General features: G+C 44.3%; 1 protein-coding gene across 1 annotated transcript in view; it reads left to right on the forward strand.

Moving 5' to 3' along the window:
• The first annotated feature begins 16,560 nt into the window (after positions 1–16,560).
• Positions 16,561–16,970, forward strand: part of LOC137159517 (cytosolic phospholipase A2 epsilon-like) — a 48,188-nt gene continuing 47,778 nt past the window's right edge. Inside the window, exon 1 of the mRNA XM_067557929.1 lies at positions 16,561–16,656. Within this exon, the coding sequence (XP_067414030.1) occupies positions 16,561–16,656 (96 nt within the window). The remainder of the gene's footprint in view (positions 16,657–16,970) is intronic.

Genomic DNA, 16,970 nt, shown 5'->3' on the forward strand with positions numbered 1-16,970 from the left:
TGTTACAGCCACGTAGCTATATATCCAAGTGCAAGGGGGAGAATCCACCCAACAATAGACTCCCCTGTACCAGGGCATACCCTAGCCCAGCCCTTGAAGAGTTAATGGAGCAGCCAATTAACCCTGACCTAGGAAAGGCAGCAAAGGAAATACAGGGTGTGTCCACACTGCAATTAAAAACCCATGGCTGGCCCTTGCCAGCTGACTTTAGGCTGGCAGGGATCAGACTAAGGGGCTGGTTAACTGAGGTGTAGATGTTCAGGCTTGAGCAGCAGCCCAGGCTGCGAGGTGGGAGGATCCAAAGTTTGGACTGAAGTCTGAGCCCAAACATCTACACTGCAGTTAAACAGCCTCTCAGCCCTAGTCCCAGTCAGCTGGCACAGGCCAGCCACGGGTTTTTAATTGCATTGTGAACACACCCATAAAAGGCGGCCTGGAGGGCAGAAATGACTGGGTGCAAGCCCACAGGTCTATGAAGACTGTTGGTTGTAGTTGTTATCTTTGTGTTGCTACACCTGTTTTTGTTGTGTTTTGGGCTCTTTATAACTTCCTATAAAGACATCCCTGGAGAAAAGGGATCACACCTGCTGGATAGGTGTCTGATTGTTTTATTTGTGGGATGGGAAATGAGTGGGCCAGCTCATTGACCAGCCCAAATTCCCTCAGTAAAACAAAATAAAGAGCTTTTGGTGGGACGTCTTTGTCCACAATTTCTCATGCTCTTCAACTGTTGTGCAGTGTGTTGTGCATTGGTTGTTTGTCCTTCAACCCAGAAGTGGCTGGTGGTGTATGTACTGTAGTTTGTCAATCCCATGGGGATACAAAATAGTATCTACAAATGCAGAATACTACATATCATCATTGTTATCCAGATTTGCTAATAATACCTATAGTTCCTTCCTCATCTTTCCTGTTTGCAGCTAGAAAATAAATGTCGGTCACTGGAAAAAGCAATAAAATTTCCTCCTCTTTTCTTTGTTCATTCCCTTTCAGAAGACAGAGGGTGGGCTCTGAATGAGTTTATAAAACACATGCTCATCACCTGATGCCAGCTTAAAATTTGTAAATGTTCTTCATGAGACACTGCAACTGTGAGCTCTAACACTGAAGTGCCATCTTCATCAGACTTGTGTGCTACTGGGAGCATAATGGGATCATATTAGAGTGTATATCAGGTAAGAGATGGAGGGAAAGCTCAAAATAATAATAATAATCATAAAACTGGGTTTGTTTGCAATTGTGATTCAGATGTGCATAGCAGGCTGCAGGTGTAGTTTTGCTTTAATTCTAATATAAGTCTGAGTAAGACAGACTAACTGGTTTTCTAACATGCACAGCTGTGAAAAGCCACCATTCTATAGTCTTCCATATGGTTTTGGCCCTACAGGAGAAGGTTGGTCACGTGGCAAAGGCCCTGGATAACATGGAACTCAAGATGTCAAGGTTCAGTTCCCAGCTCTGAATCTGTTTGATCTTGGGCAAATTACTTATTTGTTCTGTTTCTTAGTTCCCCATCTGTGAAATGAAGATAATACTTCCCTACCTCACAAGGGTGTTACGAAGATAAATTCAATAATGTTTGTGAGGTGCTCACATACTTCAAAGATGAGAGCTATAAAGTACTGTGCATCTAACTACAGCCCCATCCCTGCAATTGTATCTGTATGTCTGCAGGGATACATCTGCCTGCATGGAATTAGTTGCTAGATTGGGATATAAAAGCCTATTTTTGTGCCTCTATTTCCAGAATGGGTAGAATTCAGCCCCTGCGAGGTAGCATTCTTGAAATACAGAGCCTTCATTCACTCTGAAGATTTTGGAAGTGATTTCTTCATAGGTCAGTTGATGAAGAGGAGCTCAAAGTCCTGGATCTGCTTCAAGGAAGATGACTGGCTCCTGGGAAATTTTCAACTAAATAAGAATATAATTGACTACATAAACCAATCACTGGCCAGCCAGTGATCTGCACCTTGCAGGACTGGTACAATGCCACCAGCTAGGGTATACACAGTATTTCGTTCCTATTTCTGAATTAACACCCCAAATAGTGATTAAGGCTGTGCTAAATGGCAAAAAAATATTTAAATTAAATTTCAAACAACGTTTTTCACTCATCATTTCAGGTAATTCTGACCTATGAAGTTTGGTTCCCCCCCCCAACCCCCCAAACATATTTTCACATCTAAACCAGTCAAATTTTGAACCTTGAATTTCAAAGTCAAGTCTAAATCGGAATGGACCTACTGTATTTTAAAGCAAAAAGTCATGGAAATTGGCACAAAATATGAACATTTTGAGTAGTTTCACCATGTATTGCAAATATTTTGTAAAGTTTTATGATGATTCATTTGCGTTTTTAATCTTACTCATGTGATGAAATTGGTGGGGTTTTGGCATCTGGGAAAGGAGGCAACTCCCAGTAAAAGATGAAAGGTAGCTGCTGGGTTTTAAAGCAGCTCTACTTGATTTGATTTTTCATAACGCCGGAGTTGCCACCACACCCTTTTGTATCGTGAGTCTCTGGCTTTAAGACACCTAGTTAAATTAAAGTCCTCCTACTGCCAACTTCTAACCTTGAGTAGTAGCTATTTAGCATTAAAGCGCAGGAGAATACATATCAGCATGATTCAGCACAATAGTAATTGTCTTACAAAATATAACCGATTTTCATAAAAACTGTATCCAAAACTCTTACAGAAATGAATAGCAAATGCAACAGAGAAATTAAGAGGAATAGGAAAGGGATTGGGGGAGAGAAAGTTAGAGTGAATGAGGCAGAGAGACAGGGAACAGCTGCCACCTTATGATAGTTCAGGGATACAACACTCATGTGACTGCTTATATTATGGGTAAAATGTAACAGGGCTCCACCCGTGAAAGCACGAGTGTGAATATTTTAATTTTCAGATGATAATCAGGTTTCCGAGAGTGCCATTATTTGGAAGATATTCAGGAATCTTAGGAGAAATTTAAATATGGAACTAAAAAGGCTAAAGTTGAGCTGTGATGGGCAGGCGAGTGGGTGCAGTTTTGGGGCCCCCACTACAAAAAGAATGTGGACAAGTTGGAGAGAGTCCAATGGAGGGCAACAAAAATGATGAGGGGGCTGGAGCACAAGACATATGGGGAGAGGCTGAGGGAACTAGGCTTGTTCAGTCTGCAGAAGAGAAGAATGAGGGGAGATTTGATAGCAGCCTTTAACTACCTGAAAGGGGGTTCCAGGGAGGATGGAGCTAGGCTGTCCTCAGTGGAAGAAGATGACAGAACAAGAAGCAATGGTCTCAAGTTGCAGTGGGGGAGGCCTAGGTTGGACATTAGGAAAAAGTTTTTCACTAGGAGGGTGGTGAAGCACTGGAATGGGTTACCTAGGAAGGCGGTGGAATCTCCATCTTTAGAGGTTTTTAAGCTGCGGCTAGACAAAGCCCTGGCTTGGATGATTTAGCTGAGGTTAGTCCTGCTTTGAGCAGGGGGTTGGACTAGATGATCTCCTGAGGTCCCTTCCAACTCTGATCTTCTATGATTCTAAGGCACAAGAAGAGGCAAAGTGCAAGAGATGAGAGACTTGTTCTGTTTTTATAAATTACAGGTGTCTCTTTCCTTCAGGAGAATTGTGATAAAGACCTAGGGGGCACCCAGATTGAGGATGGCACAGCAGTGACAGAAGTACGTGACTGTAAGTGGCTAGGAGATTGGCAGCATGCAGCACTGTGTTGGCAGTCAGGCAGAAGACATTTAGCACATACATGCAGCAGGAGCAGCAATATATAAGTGGGATGAGCTAAAAGATATGCAACTTGCCCAGCTTCACAAGTGCAGACAGAAAGGAGAGAAGAAGTCAGTTAGTACTGAGGTTTTATTGGTATGTTTTAAAAAAATATTTCATGATGGGCATGTGATTGTCTTCTTTTGCACTATGCCCTTCATGAATGCAAAGGTTGAAATATTGGCAGATAGACACATGCAGTCCTGAGTGGGCATTGGGCACAGCACAATGTGGACTGGGAATGACACTTAAAGAACTCAATGAAAGCCCAAATGAGATATTTAAAAGCCAAAAGAGGGAGATGGGTCTTGAGAAAGAGTAGTGGCTCATAGTCCAATAAGGGATGAAGAAGTGTACATGCCACATCCCCCTCAGTGCTATCGTCTGTGGGAGAACAGTTGTAGGCAATTGGATGACAGGAGAAGCATTAAAATAGTGTGCTACTATAAGCCAGGATTGTGACTCTTGAGCTCTGTGAGGCAAAGGACTCCTATATAGGGATGGGAGTTCCCTGCCTCACAGGTATGTCTTGTACACGCTCATCAGAAAGCAGCTGTATCTCAGTCCCCTTTGTTTGTTCAGTAAGTAGGGAAATACTGAGCTCTGGCCAATCACTCTTGTGGCTGATGTTCTCTAAGGCTATGTCTACCCTGCCGAGGGAAGTCAACTTACTTTGTCGACTTTCAGCAGCCAATTTTTAGAAATCGCAGCAGCGTCTATACACTACACTGGCTGCGCAGGTCTTCTGCGTTTACACTGACCAGCCTTAATTCGAATCGGAAAGCAGTGCAATGTGGGTAGCTATCCCATAGTGCAACTAGCCACAGTGGCTGTTGGGACGAGTGTCATCGTCCCATGATGCAACGCTGCTTCCCCTGCCCCCCCCGACACACAGGAAATGTATTTTCGCACTGTTTTTTAACTCCCCGCGATCGCCATTGCTGCAGAGACATGGAGCCAGCTCAACTCTGCACTCTTATTGTGAGCGTGACAAATACATTGCGGCTTATCCATGGATTATTTTCTAAATAGAGTGAGAAGTCGAAGCACAAACAACAGCGATGCCACCGAGGCTGCACTGCTACAAGCCACTGAGCAGCACAATTCCTGATTGCTGCAGACTGTAACGAGTCACCTGCAGTCCATGGAGCGCCGGTTCTGGTGCAGGGAAACAAGCACAGACTGGTGTGACTGCATCATTATGCAGCTGTGGGATGATGATCAGTGGCTGCAAAACTTTCATATGAGAAAGGCAACTTTCCTGGAACTGTGCTCGGAGCTGGCCCCATCCCTGAAGTGCATGAATATTTGCTTGAAACAAGCCATGACAGTGGAGAAGAGAGTCACCATCACTCTCTGGAAGCTGGCAACCCCTGACTGTTACTGGGAATCAATTCGGAGTTGGTAAATCTACAGTGGGAATCAATTCGGAGTTGGTAAATCTACAGTGGGCACTGCCATGAATCAAGTGTGCAGTGCCATAAATAGACTTCTGCTACAAAGTCTAGTGACTTTGGGAAATGTGCAGGACATAGTGGAGGGGTTTGCCACAATGGGGTTCCCAAACTGTGGGGGAGACATTGATGAGACGCACACCCCTATCTTAGCTCCTGCCCACCTAGCAACCAAGTACATAAACTGCAAGGGGTACTTTTCCATGGTCCTGCAGGGACTTGTGGATCACAGGGGTCTTTTCACTGACATCTATGTGAGGTGAGCTGGGAAGGTGCATGACACATGCATATTTCATAATTCGGGGCTGTTCTCTGAGATGCAGGTGGGCACTTTCTTCCCTGACCAAAAAACTCACATCAGGGGACTGTAAATGCCAATAGTGATCTTTGGGGCTCCTGCTTACCCGTTGCTCCCTTGGCTAATGAAGCCGTACATCCGTCACCTTGACAGTGACAAGGAGTGTTTTAATAAGAGGTTAAGCAGTTGCAGAATGGTTGTAGAATGTGCCTTTGGGCATTCAAAGGGTAGATGGAGGAGTCTCCTCACTAGGTTGGACATGAGTGAGAAATACCTCCCTTCTGTGATATCCGCTTGCTGTGTTCTTCATAATGTGTGTGAAGCAAAGGGTGAGAGGTTCCCCAGGGTTGGGCTGTGGAGGCAGAAAGACTGGCTGCCAGTTATGAGCAGCCAGATGCCAGCAGTAGGCTGAGAGCGAACCGCGGAGGGCTTTGCATTAGGGAAGCTTTGAAAACCGGGTTCTGCAATGAGATGCAGGACTAATTTCTGTTCCTGTATGTTGTTTGCCTTTGGTGAACCCCCACCCCCAATCGATATATGTACCCACCAAATCCCTCCAGAACAAGATATGATTTAATAAAGAAACATGTTGAAATGATGCTTTACTTTATTTCTGAACATTCAAGTCATGCGGGAAGGGTGGGAGGGGAGTGTTCATTCACTGTCTCGAGGGGTAGGGTGGTAGCTTGCTGGACAGCTGTTATCGTGGCTGCCACTGCCGGTGGAAGTGAGCACATACTGCATCCTGGACAATCTCCAAGACCTCTTGGGGGCAGGGGAAGGGGAGGGCGGCAAAGCCCTTGGTTGAGGAGCATTATGGAGGGGCTGCAGCGGGACTCTGTCCTGCCTCTGCTCCTCCTGAAGCTCCACAAGATGCTGGAGCATGTCTGCCTGGTCCCGCATGATTCGCAGCATCTCCTGCATAGCACTGTGATCATGCTCCATCATTTCTCTGCGACTCTCCCTGTCCATGTCCATATTCTGGGACAAGGTCAGCTGCCACGCTCTTTTCTCTGTCTCTGCGGCAGATGAGGCGTTCATGAGCTTCCCAAACATGTCATCTCTGGGGTTTTTTTTTCCTCTTTCTAATCTGCGATAGTCTTTCCGCAGAATTTCTTGAGGGTCCATCCAATGCCGAGGTGTCTACAGAATGAAAGAAAAATAACAAGGTAGCCACTGTTAGCATAGTGAAGAAAATGATACAGCTGTAACAATATAGACAATAATCCCCTGATACAATGTAGACAATGATCCCCTGCTACAATATAGACAATAATCGTCATGCAGTGCACAGGGCAAACACAGAGCCTCATTCCATTCCTGACGTCCCAGAAGGGTCTGCTCACTGTGCCCTTACAGAGGGGATCTGAGGACAGCGTGGTGGGTGGGGAGGAAGCCCTGCTGGTATTTTAAGCCCTTACAGAGAGGAACTGCGGAGAGTGTGTGTCTGGAGGGAAGTCTATGCTTAAAACACAGATTTGCTGGACACAGCAAGGTACCAGCAGTGTTCCGCCATGATGCAGGCTCCCTTGATTGCAGCAAAATATCCTACCATGGAGGGAGGAACAAGGCAGCCTCCCCTGAAAAGTTTTGCGAAGGATAACAGATTACATACATGAAAGTTTCTGTGAGATATCAGCTGATGATAAACATAGCAATTCTCATCACATAAATCAACTGTTCCTTGGGTAACCCCACAGTACACTCACCGAAACGCCTAAAATCCCCTTTGTGCCCCTCCACCCCTAATGTAAAAGGACAGACCTGCTAAGAAGAAAAAAAAAAACTCACCAGATGTACCTTCCCTGGGATCGTTAGTGCTATCCTGTGTGCTGCTGGACTGCTCGGGGGGGGTCAGGAATATGTCCTGACTTTCAGGGAGAATGGACACCCCACTTTTCTGCACCCTGCTCTCCTCAGCCTCCTCCTCCTCCTTGTCCATGGAGTCCTCATCATTGACCATGGACTCTGACCTAGCAGAGGTATCGATGCTGCGGTGTGGCACCGTGGTGGGATCGCCACCGAGAATTGCATGCACCTCATCATAGAAGCGGCATGTTTTGGGAGAGGAGCCAGAACAGCTGTTAGCTTCCCTGGCTTTCTGATATGACTGGCACAGCTTCTTGATCTTCACGCGGCACTGCTGAAAGTCCCTCTTGTGTCCCTTCTCCAGCATGCCCTGGGATATCTTCCATAAATGTCCAGATTCCTTTTGCTGGCTCTGCACTGAGCCAGAACAGACTCCTCACCCCACAGCCCGATGAGATCTAAGACCTCTGGTTGACTCCATGTTAGAGTGTGTTTGGGCTTTGCAGTAGCCATGAGGAGTACAGTGACAAAGCTCGCTCCATGCAGGCAGCACAGGAAATGAAAATTCAAATCTTCCTGGGACTTGAGGGGAGGGGAGTTTTCCTGGTAGCGTGAGCACTGAGCAACACAGCATGACTGTCCAGAGTGGTCAAAATGGGACATTGTGAGATACATTCCGGAGGTCAATAAATTCGATTTAAGTGACATGTCTACACTGACACTAAATCAATTTAACAAAGTCAATTTAGGTGCTACACCACTTGCAGAGGTGGTCTTAAGTCGATTTTCCAGGCACCTTAATTTGAATTAACAGTGGTGCCAGTGTAGACGCGGCTGTAAGCAGGTGACTTTAAGTTGACCGAAGTCACCAGTGTAGACCAGACCTCAATGTCATTGCTTAGTTTTGTTTAACTACGAATGAGCCGAAGTAGCTTACTGCCACAGTGACAGGCACTTTATTTTATCAATCTACTCCATAACTCTTTATAGATAGAAGTATTAGTTCTTTTAAAGGTTTTAAATCTAAAAAGAGACATCTGCAGGCCTCAGATGACAGACATAACTAGACTAGATATAATAATGTAGTTTCCTGTGAACTGCAATACTTTAGTTTAATTTGGGTTGTTGGGTTTAGTATGTGGGTGCTGTGCGGTGTTGGTGGCCTGTGATATGCAGGAGGTCGGACTAGATGATCTGGTGGTCCCTTCTAGCCTTAAACTCTATGACTTTGTTGCATGTACTAGATTCCATGCTACTACTGGGTATATTGCCAAGGTCACAGATGGCCCACCCATTGTCACTATGGCCTCAGGTTGACTCACCAAATTCTGTCCCTGCTGCCTCCCTACCCCTGCACCTTTGTTGCCTGCATGCTGTCCCATATTTGCTGGCACACTTGATAATGAAATAGTTCAACACTTTCAGTTTTCTGTCCAAAATTCAGTAATGCAATCACAGTGGTTAACTGGCTGGGCAGCTTTGCCCTTACGAGATTTGGAAGCTCTGTACTTCCATCCTGGGATCCTTATTGCCCAACTCCAGGAATCTAGTTATGGAAGTCTGGGCTACATGCACGGGAGGGTTGAGTTAGCTGAGTGAGGATGCATTTTCTCAGCCTGCTGAGGCGCACTCTAAGAAGCTAAGAAAAACTACTAATGAGATTTTGGACACCTTGAAATGCTTGGGAGTTCAGATGCTCCCTTCAGGTCTGGGATGCCACTGATTAGGACGAAAATAATGACATTCAGAAGGGACATATACTATAGATATGTCCACACTGGTCCATAGTACAAAAGCTATTAACGGTAAGAGCGAGGTGGGCCATAAGTTTATCAACGCCCAGCTCTGAGACTGACTGTGGTGTCATGTGGAATTCGTGACATCCATACAGAATCCACTGGAAACAACGGTGACAGCATGGGATTATTGGTGAGAATATGATATGTTTTTACACTAAAACTTTTAAAATTGAAAGCCATCTACCTACATATAATACCCCAATGTGCTACCAGTGATAATGATCAAGGGGAGAGCATGAGTGCCTAATTTCCAGCAGAAGCAGCTTCCCCTTTCTCAACTCCTGGTATCTGGGTTAACATGTAACATCCTCTCGCACACCCTGACCTCCCTCACACCATTTAATCCTTCACCTATTACTCATCCTTAATTTCCCTCTCTCATGTGGCTTCTTTTCCTCTCCTCAAACATTGCATGCTCTTTCTTATCTTTAGGAAACCCTCTCCAACTATCATCCTATCTCCCTCCTCCTCTTTATGACCAGATTCTTTGAAGTCTCTTGTTACCTCAGATTTCTCATCTTCAGTTTGCTCCTCAGTACCTAATTCTCTTCCTTTTTCCTGATGTCTCACAGGATTCTGTCCTTGGTTTTTTACTTTCCTTCCACCACATCCTATCTCTGAATGATCTCATCCACGCTAATGTCTTCATTTGTCATCTCTGTGCATGACTCCAGATTTGCTTTTTGACCATGGGCCTCTCTCCCATTGTTCAGACTTGCACCTTCTGGATTTTTCCACTGCCTTGGAGAAGCCAGGTGGAAAAGAGAGGGAGAGAAACTTGGAAGACCCAAGGGAGAAAATGATAGGTAGGGGAGAATGGAAGGACACCTGAAGGAAGGAAAAGGATGAGCAATATCTGAAGAAAAGTGGAAAAGAGAGTTATGGAGGGAAATAATAAAGGCCTGAGGTGGGCTGGGGAGTTAAATAAATATGTGAGAGAACATAGAGTCAAAGGGAAAAATAAGGTCCTTTGGAAAAGGAGATAGTGGAAAGGAGAGATATAGGAGACCTGGTAAATACTGAAAGAATGGAGGACAAACGGGGACAGACAGGTGACGAGATGCTGAATTAAATGGGAGGGGAAAAAAACTAGCATCTGAAAGAAAATGGAAAAGAGAAAAAAATGAAAGTGAGATATGGAAGTAGGGAAAAAATAGATGCAGACAAACTGTTAAAACAGAGATAAGATTGTCTCCCTCCTCTGCCTCTTTCAAAATAATTTTAACAGGCTGATCCAGTTTTTAAAAAAACCCAGTAAAAACTATAATTTTGGGAAATCCTATAGTTAAGATTCTAAGCATAACTCTGCCATTGTATTCTTGCCCATTCTCCACATAGAAAGTAATGTAGTATACACTGTGAGTGTGTGCTTACTTCTGATTGCCTCCAGTATAGGGTCACCCACCTTTCCTAGCTTGCCTTTCTGGTAATTAGCCCTATGCATTTGGAAAAGACAAGCACTTGCCAACCAAAGTGGGCATTTTGTACTTGGTTGTTGTTTGCTCTCTCCCTCCCTCCCAGCTAATGAATATTCTTAGCTCCTATTGTTTTTCCCTCTGATTATACAGATTATCCCTTCATTATACAGATAGGAAACTGCTATGTTCATACATACAGTAGCATGTAGTTTTAACTCAAGGTAAATTGTTTCTTCAATATCACAGATTCAATTGTAATTCAATTGGCTAAAGTCAGCACTTCTCCGCCACTCTTGGAACTGTCTAATCCAAGGTGTGACCTTTTCTCTAGCCTATATTTCTTCTGTTTGTTTGCTTTGTAAATGTATGACATGATATGTTCTTGTGAGTCTTAATGTGTGGATACATCTCAAACAACTCAAACTTCTGCTAGAGATGGTATGAGCAAGTAGGCTACAAAACATTTTCTGGGTCTCCTCACGGATGCATGCATTTTGGTCACACATGAATCAAAATCTACAGTTTATTAGTCTTATTGGTCTTGGAGGCCCTCCTGCAAATTCACAGAACAATAAAGATATTTATATCACATACTAACAATAGCAGCGGATGAACTATCACCATATGGCTCACAAGAGTTGACCCTACACTGATAATGTAGAGAAACAAAATTTGAGAAATACAAGATACGGAATAGATCTCAGTTTGGATTAGACTGCCCCAAAACCAATTTGAGAAGTATTGGGCTTTCGTCAATGAGCTGCAGTAATTATAACATGAAAGCAACAAAAACAAACACTAATATCCTTGTGATAAAGCAACATGCTACATCATTAATTTTGTCACTCTTATCTGTTTACTGAACAAATAAAGTCTGTAAATATAACAATTGTACACCAAATATTCATGTATCTAATGTACACAAAACTGCATCAGTCATTATGCTTATTTACATATAAATACAAAGGTGAATATGCAAGTAGTTGTTCAGGTTTTAGGAGTGATAATTATATACAGGGAAGGTTTCAAGTATTTGGTGCAGCAATGGTGTTGCATCAAATATTTGTATGCTTCCTAGCTGGTATCAGTCATACCTAAAAATCTGTATATCCTTGTGTTTGTTTTGCATACACATTGACCTCTGTATTTATAGGTAAACATAATATATTTTAAAAAGAATAAGATTCAGTACCCCCAGAGGCAAATGAAGCATGTGAAGAGAATTCTGAAATAGTGTTAATAATTTTAAGTATTCTTTGATTGAGATTCTATCTGTATTAGAAAGAATGGGAAAGGCCATTCTAGAAGTGTCAAAAAACCTTTGGTAGCATTTTATAGGTTGACATCAATGATATTAACAGATTCCAAGGTACAGATATGATGCTGGTTTATAATGTCTTTTTCAGACTTCCTGGAAGGGCTAGAAAAGCCAGTTTTACAAGATATAGACAAGAATCCAAGGAAATTGCATAAACTCAGTGCTGTGAATAAGCTCTACCTCATTGTTTATAATAATTCAATATTAATGTGTTTGGGGTTTTAATAGTCTTTCCCAATCTGGCAAAGCATTTAACCAACAGAATTACTCTTGAATTTAAAGTTAAGAAGTACTTACGTGCTTTGCTGGATTGGGCCTATGTACTAGGTTGGATGCTGAGGGGTAGTCGTTAAAGGCCTGATCCAAAGCTAATTGTAGTCAATGAAAAGTTTCTAATTTGCTTCACTAAACTTTGGATCAGGCCTGATTTTCAAAGGTGTGGAGTTTCCACAATTCCCAATAAAGTCAGTAGGAGCTGCTGGTGCTCAGCAACTCTGGTGGATCAAACAGAAATATTTCCATACATCTTTTAAAACAAATGCCTATTTTTCTTACAAGTTATAAATGATAAATGGTGGTGATACAATAAATGGAGAGGAAACTGAAATATATTAAAGATGGGGTAACTATCTGTGGTGAACTAATATTCAGAGAATTTCATCTTTTTTCTTTTCGGGAAGTGTTCATGAACAGACTTGGATTTTTACAAAGGTGTTCATTATTGAAAAGTATTCAATGACTGTTCATTCAAATGTATTTCAGCCTATTTGTTGCCTGCAAAATTCAGTCATGGCTTGTACTTACTCATTGTTCCTACAAGGCTGCCTTCTGGGGGCCAGCTTACAAGTACCATCACAGAAAGCATAGTGAGTGCTGGAAGAGCATGTCACGGGCACAGTGGTAGTATTATAGGCAGCTTGTGGACAGACTGCCATAATTTAGACAGGCCCCCAGAATGATCTGAATTATGCCACAGGCCGCAGCTGAGGGAAAGATGCCAAGGTGGCTTAAAGTCACCATAACCCCAACTCTCTCTTAGGCTACATCTACACTTGGGAGCTAGAGGTGTGCTTCCCAACTCAAGTAGACATACCTGAGCTAGCTTGTACTGTAGCTGTGGTGGCCTGGGCAGCAGTGATTGGCAGCATGGGCAGGCCCACCCTGTGTATGCACCCGCTGGGTCTGGGAGTGTTTGTACTCCGAGTGGGTAGCCCTTGCTGTTGCTGGCCACTGTCCGTGAGACCTTGGGTACCCTTCTCTTTTGAGCATGCTTGAAAACTAGCATAAGTATGTCTAGTCAGGCTGGGAACCCCCATCTCCAAGTGTAGATGTAGCCTCAGTCATTCCTGCCATTCCTGGTTGAACCACATTTATCTGTCTTGTAGCCTGAGTCTTCAAGTCTCTCAGAGCAAGAGTAGAAGCATCCTGAGCAATTAGGACAAGGTGGGTCACTAGGATTAGGCAATATTTTGGACATTGTAAACCCATTTCTTTACCAAACTTCCAGTCAGGCTTTGCCTGGGACTTAACTGCCTGACGTATATTGTGAGTTAAAAGCTGGGGGAAGAGTTAAAATTAGTTTTTCTCTCATCGTATTTACAGACAGTACTTGCATGTGATGTGTGAGTGAGCTGTCCTAACTATGAAGGACATGGTCAGACCCTTGTCTGGCCTATTTAATAGCTCCTGTGCTAAGATTGTAGCCAGGGGTTTTGTGTGATCTTAGCTCTGATGGATGTTGGAACTCAACCTATATGCTTCATTTAGTTATGTCAGGGCCAGAGCTGTAGGGCCAGATTTGTAAAGGTATTTAGGCACCTAAAGTTGCAGATAGGCACCTACTGGGATTTTCAAAAGCTCCTAGACATCCAGCTCCCTTTGATTTTAACACAGTGGACAGGCTAACCCACTTGTCAGCGTTTCAGTGCATATGTTGCTATGAGCACTGACATTTTGCTGGACTGACCAACTTTAGGGGCTCTGGTCAGCTCTCTATAATAGGAGTACAGGTCTTTTGTTTCCCCCTGGAGGATGCTCCATAGTCTCAGGGCACCCTGTCTTTGTGGGGGCTCCTATACGGAGGCCCCACAAAGTTGGATTATGGCAATGGCTCTTTCTGAGTTAAATTTCAGCAGGAGTTCTTACAGGTGCAGATGGGAGTATCCATGAGTTGAGGCAATCAGGTGCAGCTGAGCCTAGAGTGGTCAGAAGTGTAAACAGGGTGCTGGCTTGGCTCCTTTTATACTGGACAGTGAGATCTATGTATGTAGGTATGCCTTTCTGCCTAGTTGCCCAGGCACTACCCTCAAAGAACAGGCCCACATGGGGAACAAGCTGTGCCCGGCCGCCGCAGATGTTCTCCGGAGATTATAGACCATCACTCCCTAGTGGACATCTAGCATGACCACTACCCGGATGACGTGTCCACCTTTACTTTTGTCTCGGTGGGGGAGGATCAGTTGTGCCATTCCTGGTTGGACCACATTTATCTGTCTTGTCACCATCTTGCTTGAGCCCACTCCTCCGGCATTCAGATGGTCCCATTCTCAGAGCACCACTTGGTGACTGTGACAGTCTTCCTTACATCGGAGAGGCCGGGCCCAGCCTATTGGCACTTTAACAACAGTTTGCTGGAGGACGTGGGCTTTGTGGTGTCCTTCTGGAAGTTCTGGCTGGCCTGGTGAGGACAGAAGCATGCCTTTCCCTTGGCACGGCGATGGTGAGATGTGGGGTAGGACCGCACCTGGCTCTTCTGCTGTGACTACACCTGGGGGGCCAGCTGGCAGAGGGATGCAGTGATAGAGCAGTTGGAGCGGGAGGTCTTAGAGCTGGAGAGGTGTCTGGCTGCCAGCCCCGAGGATCCATCTCTCTGCAGAGCATGCTGGGAGAAGCAGGAGGAGCTCTGGACCCTTGAAGACCTTTGGGCCTGAGGTGCCTTTGTTCAATCTTGCATCCGTCTTCTACGGGACATGGACAGGGCTCTCGCTTCTTCCATGCCCTGGAGAAAAAGAGGGGGACTAAGAAGCACGTCACCTGTCTTTTGGCAGAGGACAGCACCCCCAGAGGCTGTGGTGGATCTTTTTGTTTGTGTTCTTTTGGTTGAACAGGAACCCTGTAAAATAAACCTGAAACTGCATCTAGCTTAATTTTTCTTTCTTACTTTACCTCACAGGCCTCCTGCAGAATGAATGAATGAAAATTCCTGCTGCATAGATCCTGATACTACCACATTGCCTTTCTGTGGAGACCTTAAAAACTGAGCTTATGTCTGTTTATATGTTACTCATCTCCTTGCCCTTTTGGTCTAGGAGGGATTTGAGCAAATGTTCTCAGCCTAAGTTTCCCCTCCTCTACTGTGAGTATTGTGGGTAGTTGTTTAACTCTTTCCACAACAAAGATATCTGCATTTCATTGTACAGACACATGTAGAATAAGGCTATGTCTAGACTGACGGTGGCAAATTCACCATCATCAGATTGATTTATCCAGGCTGATTGAGCAGAAGTGGAGACCTGCTCAATTGACCAGGAAATCGACGCTATTAATCCACCTCCGCCAGGTGGAGTAACACGGTGTTGAGGGGAGCGCATTTCCCGTCAGTGCAGTGAACTGAAGATACCATGATATGTAGGAGTTAGGAAGTCGACGGGAGATACGCAACCTACTCTACGTAGCTTGCGTATCTCCCGTTGACTGCTGCCGAATTTGGCAGCAAGTGTACCCATAGTCTGAGAGAGAAGGTTTTTAGGCTCTTGTTGGATTAAAGATGCTTAATAGAGAGAGAATGGGGGACCCATTTGGTGTGGTCTCCCCTTCCCACTAGAGCTGCTTGGAGCAATTTCCGTTCCGCATCAGAATGAAACTCCAAAATTTCAATATTCCCTATGGAATGGGGGGTCTGAAATTGGATTTGGAAAAAAGTTTAAAAAAAAAAAAAAAAAAGCCCTTTTGTATTGATCTTTTGGAAATGTTTCCCAAGCTATGGGCCCCCCAGATGTCCACCTGATGGGATGCTGAGAAGCTAGGAACCCTCAAGTCCAGACAGTGGGGCGTCAAGGGTATGTCTACACAGCAAGTTGCAGCCTGCAGTACTCGGGTCCATAAATTTGGGCTTATAGGGCTTTCACTAGGGTGCTAAAAATAGCTGCATAGACATTTGGGGTCAGGCTTGGGCTTGGAAGCCCAGCTCTTCCCTAGGCTTCAGAGCCTGAGCTGCTACATCTATGTAGCTATTTTTAAGAGCCATAGCACGAGTGTATTGACCTAGACTCTGAGACTTGCTGCTGCTTGCTGTGTAGATGGACCCCTTGAGTCCCAGTTTCAATGGTAGTCCACCAAGCAGACTGTGGAGGAGACCACTGTGATTTCCCTCAGAAACCTGCCTGATTTCTGTCCAAATTTTGCTGAAAACAAGATGATCCTGCGGAATGTTTCAATTTTGATGAATCAGCATTTTACAATTTAAAAAAAATAAAAAAGTTCCACGGGAAAATTTCCTACCAGCTCTGTTGCCCTACTACAGAAGCAAAATAAATCTCCTCCTCCTCCTTACAGTCATCCAGTGCACTCGTCACACTCCTATAGTAGTGGGAGGAGGCTGGGAAGGGGACGCCTTTCCTTGCAGAGATGAGAAGGGTGGAGCTCTAGGTCAATTTATAAAACAACTTCTCATTGACTCTTCCCAGAGTAAAGACTGCAAACATGTTTCAGGAGCCGCTGCCAACTCATGTACCAGTGGTAACCTTTGACTTGCATGCAACAGAGACCAAAATGGCATCATGTGCCAGTTCACCTCTGGTAAGAAAGCCCTAAAATCAAGTTTGTTTAAGGTTTCAGGTCAGATGTGTACAGCACAAAGCAGGTAATGCGAGTCCTGCTTTATTACAGTATTTATGTGCCAGTTTCTGTGCATGATTCTTTCCAGACAGGGAGCAAGACAATATCCCAGCCTAAAGGAACTTAGAGTGAATTCCTAGTTTCTCTGAAATCAATGGCAAAATCTGCATTGACTTCAATGCAGCTCAAATGTCATCCTTGAAGTCTAAATGAGACATGGCAGCAGGCATTGGGGAAAGGAAGGAAAACAAAAAGAAAATGACAGGGAAGGGGAA

This window comes from Emydura macquarii, unplaced genomic scaffold (genome assembly GCF_026122565.2).
Source record: "Emydura macquarii macquarii isolate MOO-44397 ecotype Brisbane River unplaced genomic scaffold, CSIRO-AGI_Emac_v2 contig_1876, whole genome shotgun sequence".
Taxonomy (NCBI): domain Eukaryota; kingdom Metazoa; phylum Chordata; order Testudines; family Chelidae; genus Emydura; species Emydura macquarii.